The 21,916-nt window shown below is 42.6% G+C and overlaps 1 protein-coding gene across 1 annotated transcript in view; it reads left to right on the top strand.

The window, feature by feature from the left end:
• Nucleotides 1-21,916, top strand: part of UBTD2 (ubiquitin domain containing 2) — a 56,070-nt gene that overhangs the window by 15,724 nt on the left and 18,430 nt on the right. Inside the window, exon 2 of the mRNA XM_061372822.1 lies at nucleotides 13,818-14,054. Coding sequence (XP_061228806.1) covers nucleotides 13,818-14,054 — 237 coding nt within the window. The remainder of the gene's footprint in view (nucleotides 1-13,817; nucleotides 14,055-21,916) is intronic.

Raw genomic sequence — 21,916 nt, 5'->3', positions numbered from 1 at the left:
TGGAGAAGGCAGTTGGAAACAGGCTTCAACTAGGAAAATTCAACTCACAGTGTGTTTTTCTTTCAAGGGGTTTTAAGCAACCTAGTCTAGCGGAAGGTGTCCTTGCCTGTAGCAGGGGGTTGGAGCTAGATGAGCTTTAAGGTCCCTTCCAACCCCAAACATTCCATGATTCTATGATGCGCTAATTCAATCTCCATGGAAACCAGAGGTGGGACAACAGATGTCACCCTGCCAGTGTAGAGTAGCAGTCTCCAGAAGAGGTGTGGCATCTCAGGGCACGGAAGAGCAACTGCATATACTGTGACACGCAGGATCGGATATGTGGATGGGCGGTAGGGAAATCATCCAACTTAACTGTTACTTAGAAGAAAGTAGTCTTTATCCTATTTCCATGCTCTCAGGTAGTCCTAACACAGAACTTCTCTCTCTCAACTGCTCTCATTTTCGGGTTTAGTTTTTGTTTTCTTCCTGTGTTTTGTGATCTCCATCTGCAGAACAGAGCTGTTAGTCAATTGCTGTAAGCTGCTCTTGGGCCCCCACGACTCCTGCAAGTAACTGCTTTGGTTGTATCACTTAATGCAGCCACCTAGGCAGATTCCAATGTCTGCTTTAGATTCTGTGGCTCTTTAGCACATTGTTTTAAGGCAGATTCTATCCTTCACATGGGGTGAAAATCAAATGTAGGGTTGGATCCACTGTTTTTTTCCCCCCACTTGGTTTAGATGGCATACTGTAGAACTGAAGGCTGCGAGCATATGTACTTCCATGAATGAATTTTCAAGTTTGTTAACTGGATTGTGAATCCATAAAATACTGACTGAAGAAGAGAAGTAAATAAATGGGTTTGGTTTTCACTGGGGTTTTAAGCCACCAGTTTGCCAGACTTCCGCCCTGTAGAAGTGGAGTGTGCGCAGTCAAATGTATGGACATTAAAATGGACCTACTACTTTTGGTACCTCGCTGTTCAGGAGTACCTGGCAGCTCAGTGATGTGATCATTTAGCTTCTATGGTCATCCTGATGTGATGATATTGTGATGAGCTTTTTACTAATGGGAAACAAGGGACAGTAGTGGAGGAAGATGACTCCTGTGAGTTAAAATACTGTAGCAAGTAAAAACCTTGTTTGTGGATGAAGAACCTCTTATGCTAAGGGCAACTGAAACACAGGGGGTGTTTGCTAGCCTGGGGTTTGGGTGAGTTGTTTTTAATCAACCTGCTTCAGAAATGAAGTCTTCACTCTTACTGGGCCTTGGGGCTTTTTTATCCTGTGGCTGTAAACTTGCCAGAAAGGACAAATATCCCCAAAAGATGGGCTTGGTGGTAGATAGAAAACCAGGTCCGCATTCTGGGGAAGTCTGGAGTGATGTTGTGGTTTCATGTTTTTTTGCTGTGTAACCTTAGATAGGATACATATCAACAAGTAGAGTACTTGACTTTCTGCTCCTAAATCACTGGTGTGCTGGTGCTATGTATGGCAGGACTGACTTGGCGGCTATTAACGAAGACCTTGCCACTTACTGTTAAGACCCAGTTGAGAGATTACTTTGCAGAAAGAGGCTCGACATCAGAGGAGTGATGAGAATGCGTTACCCCACTGTTACACATCTGTCTCAGCCGCAGGTGCTTGACAGGGCTGTGTGCCCGCAGGTTTACCTTGTTCAGCTTGCATGGGCAGACACACTTCTTGGAAGTTACCAGGGTATAGTCCTTGAGAAAATGAGTGGTAGGTTTTAGTTAGAGACTAAGATAAAACACTTCTTGAATGCAAACCAAGTTGAAAGCATCTAAAAATTGATGCAGAAGTAATTTGTAGTGAGTGTGAAATGGTAATTTTATCATGGAAAACTACCTTGTAAAATAGAGCTCAGCAAAGCAGCAAGTATCATTCTGAGAAATAAAATTTCTCAGATTAAATCTTTAAATGCTTGTTTATGCATCACCTGTTCCTCAAACCAAGCCATTGCCTTTCAGTTTTCCAAATGGCACCTGTGGAACATAAGATGGAACTGTAAAATTAAATCATTAAGATAATGTATGTTTGGTATGTGTGTCAAGTAAGATTCCTATTTTCAGCTTTTACTGAGCTCTTTAATTTACTGATGAGCTTAAGTAGCTGAATACAGTAATAGTGCATTTAGTTAATTGGCTAATGTGAAACTTTATCCCTGCCAATAACTGTGACGCTGGAATAAATTCAAGATGTGGTGTTAAATTCTGTAGCCAAGCTGATTTAATCATTGGTCACTGTAAAAACAGTTACCAACTTGGAAGCTTTTTTGTTCATTTCGTTCTGGAGCTTGTGACTGCTCTATGTGGCAGAAGTGACATGGAAAGGAATGCCACGCTCACCTGCGTATTCATGAGGAACGTTAAACTGGCCATCTGTCTTGTGCATTGCACCTTATTACACAGATTGTGTTAAAGTTTTAAAACCTGACACAAATGAACACTGTGGTGAGATGGATCTGAAAATTGTGCTGACTTCTGCAGCTCCTCCTAAGCAGTGTTACTGTTGGGGATCCCTATGGATTTCTAGGATCTCTGTGATTTAGAATTTTCCTAGGTAGCGCTGAGCCACAGTGATGACCTAAAAAGGTTTAAATTATGTTGAAACTAGATCTGAATCTTGGTGGTGCTGGTTCTTGTTTCTGTTGGGGCATTGAAATGCCTCATCTCTTCCCTTGCTGTCCTTCCTTCTGGCTCAGTAAATGGGTTAAGAGCTGCAGAAGTCTGGGTTTACTTGTAATAAAGTAAATTCACTAGTGGCATCGCCCAGAGAGTCTTCACCGGTTGCAGCATCATCGAGTACACAAACAGGAGGCTGTTCTGGCTGGCTTTAGTGCAGTTGCACCTAATCAGGGTGGAGCTGGCTGCATTGTTCAAAGAGAATTATCACCTCAACGCTTTTTATAATTCTGGCAGGATGAAAGATAAGGCTGCGGCTGCCTTTAATGTTCTTTTTCCTTTTTTTTTTTTTAATGAAAATTGCACTGGTGCTGGAAGTTCTCCTGGTGTGTTAAACACAGACCAGATGTATAGCAGATGTCCCCGTCTGTCACTTACCAGAAACCCAGAGAATTTGTGATGACCTTGTGTGGTTGATCTGTGGCTGTGTGACGAGCTGGCACCGGCTCTGCCGCTCCCATGGCTTAGGCCAACACAAAAAGCAAAGCTTCAGTGTAACTGCCGCTGAGCCAGACCCTGATCTGTGCCTTGCTCAAAGCTTGGCTGTTAGCGTGCAGAGAAGCACTTTCAGCGCTTCCAATTGCAAGTTTTATGACGGGAGGGATGTCAGCTTGCAGTAAACATCTTTAAATCCTTCCTTAGCAGCTCAAATAGATCCTTGTTATGCAGTGGTCAGAGGGAGAGCGTTATTGAGGAGGAAGGGGGCTTTTGAGCGAGGACAGAGTTCTTTGCAACTGGGAACATTAGATCTTACCTTGTATTAAATCCACAGTAGCAGATGAGAGTGGTCCATGCTGCTGGCATGGAGCAGCAAGCATGTGCTTGCATCGCAGCAACACGCTGGCATGGAGTTGACCAGTTGGAGGAACTTGCTGCTTTATGGTTTTATCTGTTGTGTCTGAAGTTTTCCTGTTAACTGAATTGAGGGGATGATAGAAAAGGGTTTTAGTACTTTAAAAATTAAGTTGTTTAGTTGCATTGTTCCTCATGATGGGAGACAGAAAACACTGGATTTGGGTGGTTTGGGGCTTTTCTGGGGGGAGTTTTCTTTTGTTTTTGGGGTATTTTTAGGTAAGCTCTGTGCAGCTTCCCACTGCATTTCCAGAGCTGTTTCCAGCTCTGCTGGTCTGCATACTGTGCTTATTTTGTTTTGCATGCAAGAGACTGCGTGGATGCCGAGCTCTTAGCTGTGATTGAGTTTTAACTTAAGCTATGCTTTGCAGAAGTCAAAAGAAGCATGTACTTTATGCAGCCTATCTCAAACAGAATATTTTTCATGTTGCTGACAGTTTCCTTAATGGTTCTTGTCATAAGCTTCCAAGGAAGATAGTCTAGTTGTACACTGTAGATCACACAGATTAAGTCAGTGCTTGCGTGCTGTGTTTTGGGAACAGGTAAATCTTCATCCTATTCTGCATCCAGCTGAAAACGTGCATCTACCAGAGACAGGAGCAGTTTAAATTCTAGTGTAAACAGTGCTGACAAGTAATCGTGTTGATAACGTCTGTCCCTTGAAGCTGTTTCACCACAGCACTACTGGACACTGCGAGCCTGAAGCTAATGCTGAGCAGCTAGTATAGCTGCTGCTGTTCTTCCTACTGGATGTGGAAGCAGAATTTGTGGCTCCAAGATTCCTCTGATGGTGTGTGATAGAGACAGATGGTTGTCATCTGGCCTTGGCCCTGCCTGGCAGCGTTCCTGCTTCATCTGTGGTTGTCCCTTGACCGAGTCATTAAAGATTTGAGGTGGTGAATCCACAAAGGTGTTCGCTTCCTTAGAGTTCATCTGTCAGGAGAAGAGCTGTTACATCACGAGCTTTAGCAAGATGATTGAGAAATACAGTGCTTCCAGTGGGAAGCTGGGTGGGCAAGCTGGGCTCAGGAGTAACCACAGAGCTTTTGTAATATCAGAGCCATAGAATTAACACTAGGAAATAGTGCTGAGCTTTTGGTGGGAGACCAGTGTGAAAAATTTGCTTTGAAAAGTATTTGAAATCTGGAGGCATTTGAAATCTCAGAGCTTTGTTTGCATTATTGCTCTATCTGACACCACTTAGCCAGAGTGTTTGTAACTGTCAGGGTTTGCTGTCTTGCTCTTGCAGCTCCAGGAGCAGTGGAATTGTCCTTATAAAACCTGCATGAACTGATGAGAGGCTGAAGTTCACCTCTTGGTAGCTGGCTCTCGGATGTGAATTACACCTCACGTTAGATAAAATACACAAACATGGTTTAAATTTCTGTGAAAGGTGACCTATGTTGTCACTGTGTGCCCCAGCACAAAGCACACATCAGTGCTGCTGGTGTTCTGAATAGATCCTGCATGTGTTGGGATGAGTTGGGGTATTTGGATCTGGTGTACCATCAGGGAGCAGATCTCAAAAGTCTGAAGCTTTTATTTCTCACTGCAGTACTGCTGGCTTCTGTCTTCTTTGAAATGTAAGGGGTGATGAGTGATGAGCTGCCTGGAAATATAAAGCTCTCTTGATATCTTCTGCGGTTCCTGTTGAAAATATGGGAGAAATGGAAAATACAATGTAATAGCTGGCAATTAGAGTCATTTTTTCTCTTTGTCCAGCACATTCATACGCCCTCATCCTCTCATGTGTTTTATCTCTCATGCTGTGAAGCTTCTGGATTGACTCGGCAAAGATTCAGTGCCTTGTGAATGCTGAGAGGCAGGGAAGCATTGTGCACATATGACTTGTCCAAGGCTGCCTGTAATTACCAGTGTAACTTGCATTTTATTCACTGTGGTTTCTTCTGTGTAATTAACTCCTTTTGGAGGAAGGTGGTGTTTAATAGTTGAGGAGAGACCTGGAGGAACAGGGAGCACACATTCCCTGCTCCGGCTTTGAGCAAACCTTTGCGACATCCCTAGTGCCAGCACAGGTGAGCATCATCTGGGGGTTCACAGTGCTGTTTGCCTGGTTGGCTTTGAGCGTAGGGCTGGTACAAGTGATTGATGGCACCCCCTTTCCCCAAAGGGACCGCATATATCATCTAGCATGAGCACAGTCACGTCTGGCAGGCAGTTCATGTAGGACTGCAAGCCTGGCTTTGAGTGATGGGGATCAGTCTGCTGTCCCCACTGGTTCCTGCCTTCTCCATCTGTTTTTTTGTTTTGATTTTTTTTTTCTCCTTCCCCCCTTTCCAGGTAGGAGAAAGGGGAAGGAGCCCCTGAAGCATGTTGACGGATTTACTTCTTGAGCACAGCTCTATTTTTGCTATGTTTGCTGCTTTAGAAAGCTTCACACCACAAGTTTATGTCTTGTCTGGCTCAAAATTAACTGGTTTGCTACACCTTTATAATATGGTTTTGAATCTGTAGCTTGGTGTTTTACTACACATCTGTTTAAAGCATGTAACTTGCATTTCTATCAAGAAATTTAGTTTTTCTTGTAGTGTTCGTTTAACCTCCTCAGTATACCTTCCTGAAAAAGCCTAAAACAGCCTAGTTTCTAGCATTGTTTTTATATCCATCCATCCATCCATCCATCCATCCATCCATCCATCCATCCATCCATCCATCCACAGCAGTTGGAAAGCTCATGTTTTTCTCAGGCCCACAGGTCTGTTACATTGCTCTGAATAATCCCAGGACTGAACTGATAGATGCTTCCATTAGTTTTCACATGAAATCTTGATACTCCTTCATTTCCTTGTTAGGAATATTCAAGTGTTCAGTAAAATACTTCATTTGTGAGTCTTTTACTACTGTCCTGGGACACTTCCTTTCCCGAGCACTGTTCCTGACTTGCAAAAAAGTAACCTTATTAAGAAATAAAAATGCTCAGAACTAGAAAGAAACAGACAATATTCTGCCATTTTCCTGCTGTGTTCCTCAGCTACTTAATGTAGCCTGTGCTATTTAGTGTAATTTAAATTGTCTACTTCTTAGATGCAATGCGTTTCCCACTGTTTAGCTGGTTTTCTTGCAGCTCTCCTTTGTGCTGACTCTTCTTCCTAGCGCTGTTATAATTCAGCTATTGGAAGGATCACACTAGAAAATGATGCAGAGAAAATTATTAGGATGAGCTGTATCTAGCTATTGATACCAAATTGCAAGATACCTTATGAGGAAATTGGAGCAAAATAGATTTTAAGACTTACTTGATAGAATACTGCTCGCTGATTGTGGGGAAGGAAACCCTTGGGGCTTACTAAAAGAAACTTCATGGGTAGTAAACTGTTGTTTTGCATTTCATTTGTCTTAGAAAAATACTTTGTTTGCAACTGATCCTCAACAACCAAACAATATTGTAAAGACAGTATTTTTGATCATTAGTTCAGTTTCGATAATACTTAGATAGCTTCTCCTGTGTTCAAATAATCACCCACTGATGTTACTCAAATTGATACTGCTCCCCTATTGAACCTGTGCATGTCTGCAGTTAAAGCAAACCAAACAGCACCTGTGTGCCACCTTCTCGCTGGCCTCATCCTCTGCAAGTTTTGGTCTGTGTTGTTTCCTTGATGGTTTATCATTTCTGTCCTTGTCCAGTGGAGCCTGGGAGCCTGGCAGTTGTCAAATCCCATCTTTTTCACTGAGAACAGTTTCTGGAAATCTTAACCTTTCCCGTTCAGATAGATTGTTTTGGTGATTTTTCTGTCCTTCCTTCTGTACTTCTCATGGGTGCTCCTGCTCCTTTCCTCATGGCTCATTCAAAATCTGTCTCATCTCTCAACACTTAAGCAGTTGTCTTCATCTTTTAGATATTTTCCTAAACAAAACAAAGAAGGCGGCCAGTGAAAACATAACCAGATCTTGCCAGATTCTCCTGATACTAGTGTTATTTCAACATGTTGATGTTATCTTCTAACACTTGCCTGTATCTGCTCTTAACTCGTAATCCTGGTACTAGCATCATTTCAACATTTTGAAACGTTTTGATATTATCTTCTAACACTTGGCTGTATCTGCTCTGAAGTCATGACCCATGGGGTCCCTCCATGTCAACCTTCCTCAGCGCTTGTTTCTTGTTGTGTGTTGGACTTCATAAACATGCACAGACATGTGGAAGCACAGAAAGGCATTGTTCTTGCTGCTCCATCCTGCAGCTGCTGGTGAATGCATGGAGTTCAGTAGCTATGGGCTTCCAGTTCTAAAATGGAGCATGTCCAGTCCAGATGCCTCCTTTACTGTGAGGGTGGTGAGGCACAGGCACAGGATGCTCAGTGAAGCTGTGGCTGCCCCATCCCTGGCAGTGTTCAGGGCCAGGTTAGATGGGGCTTGGGCGTTGGATCTGTATGAGCTTTAAGGTTTCTTCCAACTTAAATCATTCTAGGATTCTGGGAACTGCATTGCCAGGCTCTCTGTGTCCTGGGTGGGTTGCGTGTGCATGGAGACTTTTCCAACACACGTTTTGGCCAAATTGGGACAATCTCTTCCACCTGTTACAAGAGCAGTGAAAAGCTAATGCTACAAGCAACATATACTTCTGTTTCAAAGAAAAAGGAAGAAATCACTATTTTATTCTTAACACTTTTCAGAAGCAGGTGAAAGATACTTGAAGAAATGGAGTGGGAAAGAAGGGCACACGCAAAGCTGAGTGATGGCAAAGGAGATACTTCCCCAAAGGCTTAAGTTTTTAGATCAGTTGCTGGAGGTAACTGGGATGTAAGAGGGGACCAAATCTGTGGCCTCTCTTACAGGGCTACTGTGTGGTCAGTAACTGAGGAGGAAAATCTAATTCAGGACTGAAGCAGAGGTCCACCTGTCCTCCTGCAGATGCTGTAAGCTTCTGATGTCTCATTCAGCGGCTGCATTTGCATTATTTAATTTGACAGCAAGCCCTTTGAGGCAGAAATATTATCCAATTTGATTATAGAGTGCTACAATTCATGGGTGTATAAACTAGGAATTCTGAATGCTTTAGCTGGATATTGGCTTTTAGTATGAGACTCTTCTGTTACCAGCTGCTCATACTCATCTGGTCTGCTTTGGAGGAGACAGCAGTACTGTGATCCACAGTGACAGCAACATAACAAACACAACAGCTGTTAAAAGTTCTCTCTACATAGACATTTTTTTTTGACATTCTGTTAAGAAACTGATTTAAATATCTGGATTTATCTGCATAAGCTCATTCTAAAGAAGCATAGATAACCTTACTGATTCCACTGCTTTGATGGGAAACTGGGGGGAAGGGAAACAAACTTTCATAATTCCAGTTATAAGACAGTGTTCAAGGATTGCAGAAATACATCCTTCCTTCTGAAAAATAACACTTTGTAGTTTTCCAGGAGCTACGGTTAGTAGGTCAGACGGTATTAGCAACCTCCAGGATCCTGGCGTACTCTACCTGTGAGAAGAAAACACTTTATATGCTACTAGATCCTACCCATGGAACAGAAACAGCCTACTGGTTGTCTGCCACTGGTTTTAAGTCACTTTGAGGTATAAAACAGTCCAGTAAAGAATGCTTGACTACAGAAGGGGGTATGAGCAGTGCTTTCATTTCACATGTGTAGGGACACCTGGATGGCAGATGTGCCGGATGGGTGGATGCTGGATTCAGATGAGATTTACCTCTCTGCTCGCCTGCCTCTCCAGCCATCTGTGCATCACTGCAGTCCCATCTCCTACCCTGGCTCCTGCTGCATCCAGGAGTTCCTAACTGATAGGTTTGGGTTTCTTCTCCTATGCGTGTTGAGCCCTAAGAGCTTCATTATGTAATTATCAGGACTTCTTACCACCCTAGCTATTGCTTCTGCCATTAACACGAATGGACCTTAGCAAGACCTAAAAGCTGTATTTGGTATTTGTGCACTGTTTACGATGTAAATAGTAGTGCAGTTCAAACTGGAGGGAAACAGTGAAGGAGGCATCTTTAAGGCATCTCTGGTTAGAACAAGTCCAGTATCCAGGACGATAAAGAGCGTCTGTGATCACTTTGTAGTAACAACTCTGGCAGCCCAGGAAAAGCCTTTGTAAGACCATGTAGTTCTCCCTGAGAAAGGCTGCTCTTAAATTAAGAAAGGTCCTGCATCTTGTCAGCAGCTTCTTGCCCCTCTTTGGGATGCACAACACCATCTGAGTATCTGTGAGCTGCTGGGGCAAGAACAACCTAAATTATTTTTGGAGTCTCGATAATGTGCTGATCTTTTCCTTTTTGAAAAGTAGACTGTTAATGGTCTTCATATTTCCTTCTAAATAAACCTCCTGCCAAAAAAAGCAACCATTGCCATCTATTGAGATGGGCAACTTTCAGTATTGCTTCAGAGAGAACATGCCTTCTTGGCACTTATAAAACTATTCATATCTTCAAGCAGGATATTAATAATTTCTTACTTATGTTGAAGTGATGTAAGATGAAAAATTAATGTGGATGTTACTTGCTCTCCCAGATCTTGCAAGCTGGCTGTGCCTCTGATGTGCATGGTCTTAAATGCACTCAACATTTTCTTTTGAGCTCTAGTTTACTTCCAAAGCGAGGAATATAAAACTGACACTGTAAATACCTGTCAAAGCGTTTCAGACTCCTGATGTTTGTTTCAGTGCTATTCTGACTACTCTTTATTATTTTTAGTACAGAAATGGGGAAGTCCTTTAATGTGGTCCAAAACTTTGATTGTAGAAATTCACATAGTGATGTTTATCTTTAGTGACTAAAACATGAGGTGGAAAGATTTCAGCCCTTTTGCACGTTAGGTTTTTTTTATGTGTCTTCAGTTTCTTATTATCCCTTCTGTTCCATCTATCCATACAGCTAGAGAGAGATTAATGTTTCTTCAGGGGAGGTATAAAGCTTTTAGGGGATTGTTGAAACACTTCTAATAAATGGTAAACATGCTAAAGACCTTTTTAAACACTGGCTTGCGACGCCAAGTTGCATTTAAAGGCTTAGTGCTTGGATAGATGGCTTGTTAGGCTGGATTTGGCTTTAGAGGCATTTGTAGAGTCACTTTCTTCCACCATCTTTCTTTCCAGCTTGAAAGAAAAGACTTTATCACTGAGTTTATCATCACTGCTGACTGTAGGAAGGATTATATCTCCAGGGAGAAGTTATTTGGGATTGCTGGGATCTCTGTTTCTTTAGTCTCTCCGCTGCTATTCTTGTCTAGTGGAGAGCAGTATACTGGGATGCTATCTTGGGCAAAAGGGCAAGCGAGGCAGGGAAATGGCCTGTCACAGTTCTGCTGTGGTACTAGATATAGGGCTGGCAGGGCTGTGTGTAAGAAACGCTGCCATGCTTGGGGACTTCGGGAAGTGCTGTTAACCTGCTTTCATAATTAATGTTTGGGGAGAAAGAGAGGGCCCTGTGGAATAAATTAGCATTCACTGAGTGTTCATGCAAACAGATGTAAGCTGAAGTAGAATGCAAGGAGAGCTGCCCACTGACCCATATTTCTTAGTGTCCTGTTCAGTCTGAAATGTTCATGCTCTGACTGCTAAGCCTAAAAAGGAAACAATTCCTGGTTTAAGTGTTTTACCACATATGCTTTTACAGTTTCATAATATACTGTGTAATGCACGCAGTCCATCTTGTCTGGGCTGCCTCCTTCACCATTGTTCTAGGCTGGACCATTGTTGGCTCCCAGCTTGCGTGTGCTCAGCTGAGACTTGGACCAGTGAGGTCTGGGCTTTGCCAGGAAACTTGGTGTTTTGTAAACACTTGGGTTTGCTGTTCTGAGATTTGTTAAATGGTCAGCACTTCTTTGAAAAGCAAATGGAAGCAATCTAATGGAAGCAATCCCATGGAAACAAAAAGCAATAAATGTTTGTGGTCACTTGAAAGGATTCAGAAGTTTATTATTGTTAGTTTCTGCATGGGAAACGGAATAAAAGCTGGAGTCATTGCATGTGTGCTGTGCAGTTGTCGTTTGCTACTTTAATTATGGTCTGACTTTGTTTCCATGCAAATATAAACTGGGATTTTTTTTATGTGAGGAAGGCTCATGCCTTTACGTAGTTGTCAATGTCACCATCAGGAATTCTTTGAAATACCCTATTTTCAGTGATTTAAGTCTCAACTTCTTAAATCTGAGCGTTGTTCTGAGTACAAAATTAAGTAGATAGTTCTTTGGTCATATAAAATCAGATTGTGTAAGGGCGTGAGGTTTAAACCTTGTACATGAGTTTTGGTCTCCCTAAAGCATGTGTTAAGCTGCCGCGTCTGCTGTAGCACCAGGCAGTGGTGGTCAACCCTGAGCCCCAGTGCTCATTGCCAGGTGCTATCTGCAAACAGCTGAGTGCATCTGTGGCAGGGGAAAAAAAACCCAAAAACCAACAAGGAAGAAGAAGGAATCTTGGAATTAAATACTGTTTTTGCAAAATGCCGTGCTTATCTGAAATGAGTATTTCTGATCTATTGACACACAGGCTTCTCAGTCATGTCCCTCACCCACACACGCACTCTTTGCCGTAAATACATTTTGTAGTTAACTGTAGAGATACAGTGTAAGTCTACATGAAGAGCTATGAAGAATGTTTAAACATTACACTGTTTTTCCATTCACAAATGAATGGTGGAGTAAGATTGAGGAGAGATGCAAGTCTATCAGCTATTGTTGACTTCTTACCAGAAAAATAAGAGGGTCTGGAGGAAGGAAATGCTTTTTACTATCTCTAAGGATGTACGTGGAATACAGAGTGCTAAATGGAAACCCTTGTGATTGCCCGGGTGCTCTCCCATCCTTGGAGACTAGCCAGGAGCACCTGATAAGCAGCAGTTTTGCTTCACAGGCTTTGATATCACAGCAGCTGTGGTGTCTCATTCTTGGAAGAGATGTTTTGGCCTGATAAAAATGGGTGTAAGTAACAGACTGCATCTCTTCATGCTTCTCTGGCCTGATGGCAGCTGGGGTACTTACGCTTTCTTGGAACAGCAAGGGCTCTTCATGGAGAGCATAAGAGGGGATGGCTTTCCAGCATCATATGTGGTGGGGTCTTTAATTGACTTCAGCTCTGTGTAGTTTACCTGTCTTTCAGGAGCATTCTGCGCTCATCATCCAGTTTCTGTGACCATGGAGGTGCTGCTTATTTTCAGTTGCAAGAACACTTGAATTTAGCTCAAATGTTGAAAGACACTTTGTGTCCTTTGGTGACATTTAAACTATGTATTCAGGGTTTTCCAGGGTGAGAACTGTTTTCGTGGGTTGTTGCTGCTCTCTCCCTGTACTGTCCTTGCAGGTCCAATTTCAGATATTGCTTCTCCCACTGCCAGGAGGGGGCTGAAGGAAATGGGGTTTTAACTCCTGCGAAGACAAAAGTCTTCCTGGTGTGCGCTGAAGCTTGCTCCCTTCTTTTTCATTTTCCTTTCAACAGAAGTTGAAATAACTCTTACACAAATGGAAGAGAAGGATTTAACACAGTTGTATCAAGGCTGTAATTCAAAGTGAGCAGGTAGTTGTAATCCACTAACATTACGTGATTAGTGTTGGCTGTTACACAAAACCAGCTGTAGTTAAAATGAAACAAATGCTTTCGCATTTATTGTGAATGAGGTAACCAGTTTTTAAAGCTTGATGGATTCCTGAGTTATTCTTTAGAGTGTTCTCTCTCTGACAGTTCCAGCCTTTATGCATCTTATTTGCCTTTCTGCATATACTTACTCTGAGTTAAATCTTTTAATTAAAAGCCTGTCAGTTAAACTGTTAATTAAAAAAGGAGATGATGAAAAAAATCTTTAGCCTCTTGAAACTCTCATATTAACAGACTGTCTCATTTATTGAGCAGGGAGTATTGCTGGCAGCATAGAGCAGAGATCCAGATGCAGTGTGGTCTCACTGCACCCTGCTGTTGCGATTACGGATGTCTCGCTGTACCACTGCTTTGGCTGTGGCCTTTGGCAGATGTCTGTGTTGAGTGTGAGTCTCCCAGCCAGGCACACACAGCGCAGCTGGAGGGATGAGGAGTTACCAAGGAGCTTGGGCAGAAGCTGTGGGGTGCTCAGGAGTAAAGGTGAAATAAGCAAGCAGGAGGAGGTATCCCCTCAGTTTTTCAAAGAGGTCAAACCAGCTTGGAGCCCAGAGGAAGGGAGTCAATGCCTTGAAGAGGATGGAAAAAGATCAGGATTGCCCAGAAGTGAACTTTAGCTCAGGAGATCCTAAACAGAACAACCAAGGGGCACATCAGTAATTTTGTGCTATTGCCTTTTTTTGATTCCCCTTCCTCTTTCTCCCCTCAACAGTTGCTCTCGGTCGTAATCAGCCCTTGAAAAAAGAGAAACCAAAATGGAAAAGTGATTACCCCATGACGGACGGACAGTTGCGCAGCAAGAGAGACGAGTTCTGGGACACAGCGCCAGCTTTCGAAGGTCGCAAGGAGATTTGGGATGCCCTCAAGGCTGCTGCACATGCTTTCGAGAGCAATGATCACGAACTGGCACAAGCAATCATTGATGGTGCAAACATAACACTACCACATGGTAGGTTCATCTAAGATGGATGTGGCCTGTGAGAAGTGTTAACAGTAGGTTAAGGCAAATGTGGTTTTAACCTGAAAATCATTGAGAAATGCATGCAGTCAGATAACAAACTTGTTTCTGACATGTTTAAAAGACGTTCTGTGTGTGCTGACTCAGGTCTCCTGGGAAGCAAAAAAAGGACGATTTGGAAGATCATGTACCTTGTTTTCTGGGGTAACTAGTCTTTATGAACTTGACTACTCACATTGCCTATTGTTTCTTTTTATATTGGTGGTGTCTAGAACATCACTTTCTTGAAGTCACAGTTGATGTATTTATCTTGAAAAGGGTGGATTTGGGGATCTCTGTTCTTTTCCAGTACTAAAGTGTGAAACACTGCTGGCAATTGTGGCTTAACATGTTCTTTTCCCCACTCCGGTTGAGCAGTAAGGATCTCTGAAATGTCACTGAGATGTGGAAACTTCCAGTGCTGCAACACAACCTGGCTTTTCCATAATTCATGGGCAACCTATTGTGATCCTCTAGATCATTGTTTGTTTTCAAGGAGGCTTGTGTTTTGATGGTTTGATTGATAATGAGGGAGTTTTTGTCAAGGGCAGTTGTTTCTGTAGTAGCTGTAGATCTAAAGAGGAGTTTGTCAGTTATTTTCAGAACCTGCCAATGTCAAGGAGATCTCGGGTCTCTTCTTTGACAGACCTGTTGGAGGCCTGTACACATTCTAGGCTAAATCCATTGGAGCAAATAAAATAATGTCCCTGCTATGAGTTAGTGTGGTTATGGAATTGGGCAAGACACTGGTAATGAGCTATTTTGATGGCATTATGTGTGCGGTGTACATATGAACAGTGCTTCCAAGGAGAACGTTAAACTTACGGCATCAAGTCATGCAGAGAAGTTGTTTGACATGTCAGGTCTCTGCTTCTACTCATTTGATTGGCAAAACAACTGGTAATTGTGGAGGAGAATTCTATTCAGGTGGGAAAATTAAAGCAGTTCAAGCCTGCTTGGGAGTTTGTCTGCCCCAGTCTCTTTGGGTTCTGAGGTGAAGTCACTTGTGTGTCAGTGTTCCTCACAAGAAGGGAAGGATGGAGGACAGCACTCCCAAATTTTGAAAATAATGTTCCTTAGTTTCTTGAATAACTGATTATTTGTAAGTGTATTTCAGTCCCAGCAGTTTCTGGCTTCAAGCAAAAATCTGAAACTGGGCAGAGAACTCGCATTTCTTCTCTTTGAACAGCCTGAGGAATGCAGGATGGATGCCGTGCTCTGGAAATTAGCCTTTTAATGTAATTGAATGTAATACTTAAGGGGAAAGAAGTATGTAGACTCTTAAATTTGTTTTTTCAGCAGGCAATTTGCTTGGGGTCCTGCCTGCTGCTGGCAGACTGCAGCCTTCTTTCTAAGGCCCACATGCAGAATATTGAGACTATTTCAGAAGTGAGTGGGGAAATCAAACTTGTATCAGAGGCTCTGTTGGCCAAGCCACTCCTGGCCTGAGGCAGGATTCCAATATAGAGAATATTTGGAGTATTCATCCAGAATCTCAAGTTTAGTAGTGATTATTGTACCCACAAAATTGCATTACTTGCCTTTTCTTCAACTTTCCGCTGGTGACATTTGTCTTGTGCATCAGCTGCTTGCATAGTTTCCTATGTAATGTGACCTTCCCACTGTGGAGAAAGGTACTTCTTTCAGAAATTCAAGTATTTCTTAGCCATCAAGCATTGTTAGTGCCATGTATGAACAGATTATGAATCAAAGCCTTCCATTATGGGGTTCAGTCATGCCTGTTCTCAGCAAACTGAGCTTATCTCCAGGCAGGTAGAACAAGCAAACTGTCCTTGTTCGGAGTGACACCAAAACCTCCATGGTTTTGATTACAAAAACCTCATTTTGTGGAAAATTTAAAAAGGAGGGAAAATAGCTGTTAAGAAATCTAGCTGCTGCAAATGCAGTAACTGTCCAGTCCTGTGCTTACCCGACTTAACGCTTCTGTCTAGATTCACCCATGTAACTTGCTGAGCAATGCTGTACCCCACGGGGGATGATCGTTCCTCCCACCCTGCCCTTGGCTTTATGTGGGGACCTGGAGCATGGCAGGGGCCTGTGTCATCTCTGAAATTCATCTTTTGTACCTGTTTTGTCTGTAGCTGTTAACCTGGCAGCAACTGCACATCCAGGTCAGGCTGTGTCTTCTGTAGCAAAGTTAGGATGAGAATCAAAATGCTTGCAGAGGCTCCTGAAATGGTACCTGAGTGTCTGTGAGCAGTTTTGTGTTCTGCTCCACCAGAAACCCTGGCAGAAATTGCTCGGAAGCGCTGGAGTGCCTCCGTGGAGTTTAGGCTTTGGTTCTGCAAATGGGAGGAAAAAGGAATATCTGCTGCTCAGGTTGCGCATGAAAATACTCTATTTCCCCAGAGAAAGCAGCCAGTTAGGAAGATGGCCTGGAGAAGCTAAGTCAGTAGTGTTTTTTTCTAAGTAAATAATCTGACAGTGTAGCTGTAGCATTTTTGTACGTGAAAACTTGTATTTGTGATGGGACAGACAAGGATTGGAATCTTCCTTTGATTTCTTAGCCCACCAAAGAATTGTGATTCCTAAGGAAAACCAACATCAGCTAAGATAAATTCCATTAACTCTACTGAAAAAAAACAGAAAATTTAAACTAATTTTTTCCTCTCCCAAAGGAAAAGATCTTCTGCAAAATGATGCAATAGTAGGAGAGTATGGCACTTCTTCTCATTTATTTTCTCTGTGCAGAACTGAGGCTTTAAAAGCGCAAACCATAACCGTACATCTACATTTTAACTGTCCCTGTGTGCTAAACACATTTGTATGCGTTCAAGCCATGTATTACTTACAGAATTAAACCATGCGGGAAGTGGAGGAGTGGGAAGAGGGGATGAGGGAATGAGTAAGGATTGACAGAGGTTTGCAGATACAGATTCTGGCCTAGCTGATGCTGCAAAAATAAAATTGCCTTTTTATTCCAGAAACCTATATGAAAGGGAGGAAAAAAACACATCTGTTAACACCGTGTTCAGCCAGGTCTCTCACTTACTTAACCGGTGTGAGGAAGGCTCTAACCAATGTAATTCTTCTAATGGATGCCTTTTGCTGTCTTCTGCGGTTAAAAATAGCACATAAGAAGCATTAAATAAATAAATAAGCTTGTGGGATGAGCTTAGCACTTCTCATCTATCTTGGGTGCCTCCGTGGGATGTGTGTTAAAAATAGAAATAACGTTATCGCCAATTTATACTTTTTTTTCTGATGTCTTAAAGTAGCACATCCTCAATATTTTATTAATGAGTCCATTTAAATTTAATGAAGAGCAGTTTTACATACTTATTAGCTATCGAAAAGGAAATGTTGGAGTGTGTAGTATTTTATTAGGGTCTGCAACAACTGTTAGTATTGAGCTGAACTTGCCCTGAAAGTAGCTAGTATTAATTGGAATCTGTCTGGGGCTAAGTGGAGTTTTTAGATTTCAGGATAGAGATTTAATTTTCCTGTAGCAGAGTTACCAGTATATTGGATTTAACTCCTTTAATGCCGTTTGAATGATAAAAGGGCCTCTCTGTTAAGCAGTGGGTTTGTGCTGGAGAGCAGTCAACTTCTCTGTGCCTTAAAATACAGCTCGTGTAGCTCGCAGCATGCTTTTTCAGTGAGTAGTCTTGCAGAGCTGGCTCTTTGTATGCAAGCAGAACTGTCACATTTACTGCATATAATACTTGAGATCATGAAAAGCAGGGCTGTATTTAACTTAAATGCTGGAGAAAAGTAGGTGAAATTACTGAAATGTTCTTTTCTGTGAATAGAGCATTTTCTTCCCCTTTGGGTGAAATATTCAACAGAAAACCATAAAAAAATAACCCCAAACCAAAGCCAACAGCAGTGGTATAGAGGAAAAGCATGCTTCACCTCCCCTGTTTATCCCACTCCAGTCCAAACACAACTCCCCGGTTCCAGCAATACTCTTTTTCCCTCTTGAGCTATAGCTTTGTATCACACTGTGAGATTTGCTGCCTTCAGGCCTGATGTTTCCCTGCACTTAAAGAGCAGCTTTGCAGGCTGCGCCTGCAGTCGTTCATCCCTCTGCACTGCCTCCCCTTTGTGTGCACTGGGGTTTGGGAGGCTACTGCTGTCTGAAAGGACATGTTACATCACGTCAGGTATCTGCCATCCTATAGTGCTCAGCTGCATTGCAGTACAGCACTGGGGTTCAAAGGCTGCAAGGATGCATGTGTTCCTTACTGGTCAGATTTGGGATTGGGTTTTTTTGTTCTGTTTAGTTTCATTTTAGTACTTAGTATTATGTGAGCATTTTCAGTTGTACTCAGTAAAGTGACCCTTTGCTGTGCTGAAAAGTCCATTTTTCTCTGTAAATGAAGGATTTCACGTGGTTGCTCAAGACCTTGGGAGTGCAAGGTAACAAGGAGAGAAGGTGACAGCTAAAGCTGATGGAACAGTATGATTATGGGTGAACAGGACAGCAGCCCATAGCATGGGTGTGTTTGGCAAGTTGTCAGTGTTGCTTTTAGCACTGATTGCATTCATTGTGTGAGAAGTCCCAAGGAGGTGTATATACTACTTAAGTAAATCACTATAAGCACTGTAAAAGTTCTGCTGCCTGCTGCAGCTGGTATTTCACCTTCTCTTGTTGGTCCCCAGGAAGAATTATTCAAGTTTTTGGGGAAACAAAAGGAGTGCCTGTGCCCAGAAGTGTTTCATAGGCACGTGGGTTATTGATGGTGGGCATCAGTGTGCTGCTTTGCTGCCTAGTGCTGGCAGACTGTTCATGGTACCTTTATTACAATGGTGGTTTATTAACTTTGTTCAGTGGATGCTGTTACTTAGTTTCCATCCATACTGAGATTGTTCCAATGTTTATGGAAAATTCAGGCTGACAGGTTTTGCCTTTCTCTAACTTACTTTCTGCAGTAGTTTCATGGCAAGTTTAAATACCAAGATTGTGCTGGTGCGCAGGATTTGCCTAAAACATTCGTCCTCAGTGTCAGGGACTGGGTGGTCAGTCCAGTCTGTATTGGTGGTAGGAGGCAAACCATAAGCAAAATACCATTTTCTTCTTCCGTGCAGGGCTGAGGAACACAACAGTAATGGAAAAGCTGAGCAGTATATGCCATCAATGTAGGATAGTCATCCCAACCAGCCTCATCCTTATACATAGGGAAGGTAGAGGGTGTACAGAGCCTCCTTTGCACAGGAAAACCAGCTGAAGTTGCATATGACTTGGAGTGAGGGATGGGAGGAGTGGTCATTGTAGTTTATTTTTGTAGAAAAAGGAGCAAAAGATGAAAATAGCATTCAATGCTTCTATTAAAAAGGAACCAGGCAGCTCTCTGTCCTGGAGAGAGAAAGTTAGCACACAGGTGCCAGTAGTCCTTTTAAGGCTGTATCAGCCATTAATGGCTATGCCACTTTGTATCAATTTAATAAAAGTTATTATACGTCACAGGGATATACACTGGTTTCTATTAAATCCAGGTCCTATATCAGAACAGGGGTTCTTTATACCATCCATGAGTGAAATCAGTTTTTCTAAATCAAGTTGAAGCATGGTCTCTAATTCAAATGATTAGAGATTTTATTCTGTTGCAGACTTTGTGCATCACGTTTTAGGAAATACACCTGCTGTGGCATTTTTACCTGTTAAATGGCGATATCTGCCAAACTCGGCTCCTTTATGAATGTTAAGGCTTCTCATGTTGCATGCTTGGTCTTTATTAACATCCGAGAAGTGCTGCATGGGAGTGCCAGTGATGGGATGCTACTGTAAATGAGCTTTCTGCAGTGGGTCCTGTGTAGCCATCCCATGCACTGATTTTCCAGGCTCTCAAAACAGTAATTGCTAAAAACGACCTGCCAGCTGTAAATGGGAAAGGAAGCAGTGTAAGGTAGTCAGCAGGCTCTCAGGAGTTAATCTTTAAATTTGTACAATAATTTGCTTGTATCTGTGACAAAATTGTATAGTAGATGTTTAACACTAAGCATTTCATGTATGTATCCTGTAAAATAAGTAGCTCCAGAAGTGAATCTCTCTGATTTTTGCAGAGCCTTTTGTGATGGCTGTACTGGACTTCACTGTTGTATTGATGAATCTGTGGTTGAGAGAATCTGGGCAGTAAATTTTGCCACGGCATCTTTAGCATTTAAATTGAATCAGCTTCTGTAAACTGCTGCCTGTTAAGCCACAAGATGCTTGTGGGGTTTTTACCCCACCCCTTCCTGCAAGCTGCTGTACCATTACATAGCCTTTGCTAGGGGTTAAGGCTGTAAGAATTGCTTTCTCAGTAGCTCATTTGTCTGAAGAGGCTTTTTAATTGGTATTGACAAAATATTTTTTGTGTAATGTATTACATTGTCCACACACGCGTGAAACCTTGTTGAACAATGGGCTTTGGTATGTGGATACAAGAATGCTCAGTCAGGTGTCTCTAATGTCTCTCTAAAAAGCCAGTATTTTGGGGACTGTGGCTGTCTAATTTTAGATTCCAGCAGTTAAAAAAGCTTTGGGAGGTCTGACTATCAAAGTGTGTCTGTCAATATGATCAGCAGTAGTACTGAGATGAGCATGCAGGCTGTAAAAGTTAAGGAAATTCTCAAATCTGCAGTGAGCATCATAAAACTTATAGTTGCCACTACTAGGTTTATTCTTTCTGGTTTTGGTTGAGGGCTGTTCTGCTTGGTTGGGTTTTTTTTCTTGTACTAAATTCTGCTCAGCAGAGAGAAGCTCGTAGTCTGAGGGGAGCATTTTCTCTTAAGCAAAAAAAACACCCCAGAAGTAAGGGATTAAACCCCAGAAATTTCTGATGTGTTGCAAGGAATCAGCCTCACTGCTGCTTGCACTGAGAACATGAGTGTGCATTAGGAGGGTGCTTGTATTTTGGTTTACTTCTACACATTAATATCTGTTTTTGAAAGGTGTTGACAGCAAGTTCCCTCCCTAGGCTTATCTTTGCTGCAATGGTTAGTGAATTCACTGAGTCCACCTTTAACCAGATTGCACCTAGACTGTTTTGATAGTCTTCTGCCTCCATGGGTGCACAGCGCTGATAGATGCTCTGAACAAGGGCTGCGGTCCCAGTTTCAGAGGTGCCTCTCTCACGGTTTGGCCACTCCAGTTGTTGCAGTCTCACCATCACATTGCTCTGAAGCATGGACATGACATGAGGATGTGACAAGTGTTAGTACTACTATCCAGCTGCTGGATGGGTACCTGCTCTGGGCTCCTGCAGAGCCATGAGGGAGATAACTCATCTTCAGATTCCATTTTATGGACCAGCTTCATATGTGTTCCTTCTGTCATCCCTGTCCTCAGAAAGAACCTCCTGCTGCTGAGAAATCTCTGAAATGCTGTGGCTGTTTCACTTCTGCTCAGACACAGTAATTCCTTTTTCATGCGAAGACTTCATCTGAATTGGGGATCTTCAACCAGTGGCCTCCAGGCTGTGTGCTCCTTGCGTAGACACTGAATTCAGCCTGCTTCCCAGTGGCTGCTTGGAGACAGCCAGCAGTGTGGCATCTCCTCCTGTTCTGCCACCTCTTGCTTCTGGTTCTCAGCATTTTCTCTGTCCACCATTGAGCTGCCATGCCTGGAGGGATGGCTTATTGCTCTTGAGAAATGCCTTTTTCCAGAGAGGCACTTGAGCACAAAGTGCTGGGAAAGGGCAGATGCAGTGCTGCCCTGCTGCATGAGCAAAGTGCTTATACAGGTCCTTTTGCTCCATAGTTGTCACAGTTGAAGACTGGCCAGGTACTAGCAAGTTGTCTTATAAAAGCGGGACAATTGTTTGGTTTTTGCTTTTGATCCATGTGCAATTTAAAAAGGCAAAAATCAA

The sequence above is a fragment of the Neopsephotus bourkii genome, unplaced genomic scaffold (genome assembly GCF_033783945.1).
Source record: "Neopsephotus bourkii isolate Nb327-2 ecotype Australia unplaced genomic scaffold, CSIRO-AGI_Nbou_v1 NB_1622, whole genome shotgun sequence".
Lineage (NCBI taxonomy): Eukaryota > Metazoa > Chordata > Aves > Psittaciformes > Psittacidae > Neopsephotus > Neopsephotus bourkii.
The sequence above is the reverse complement of the archived record's forward strand: the minus strand, read 5'-3'. Positions and strand labels throughout refer to the sequence as shown.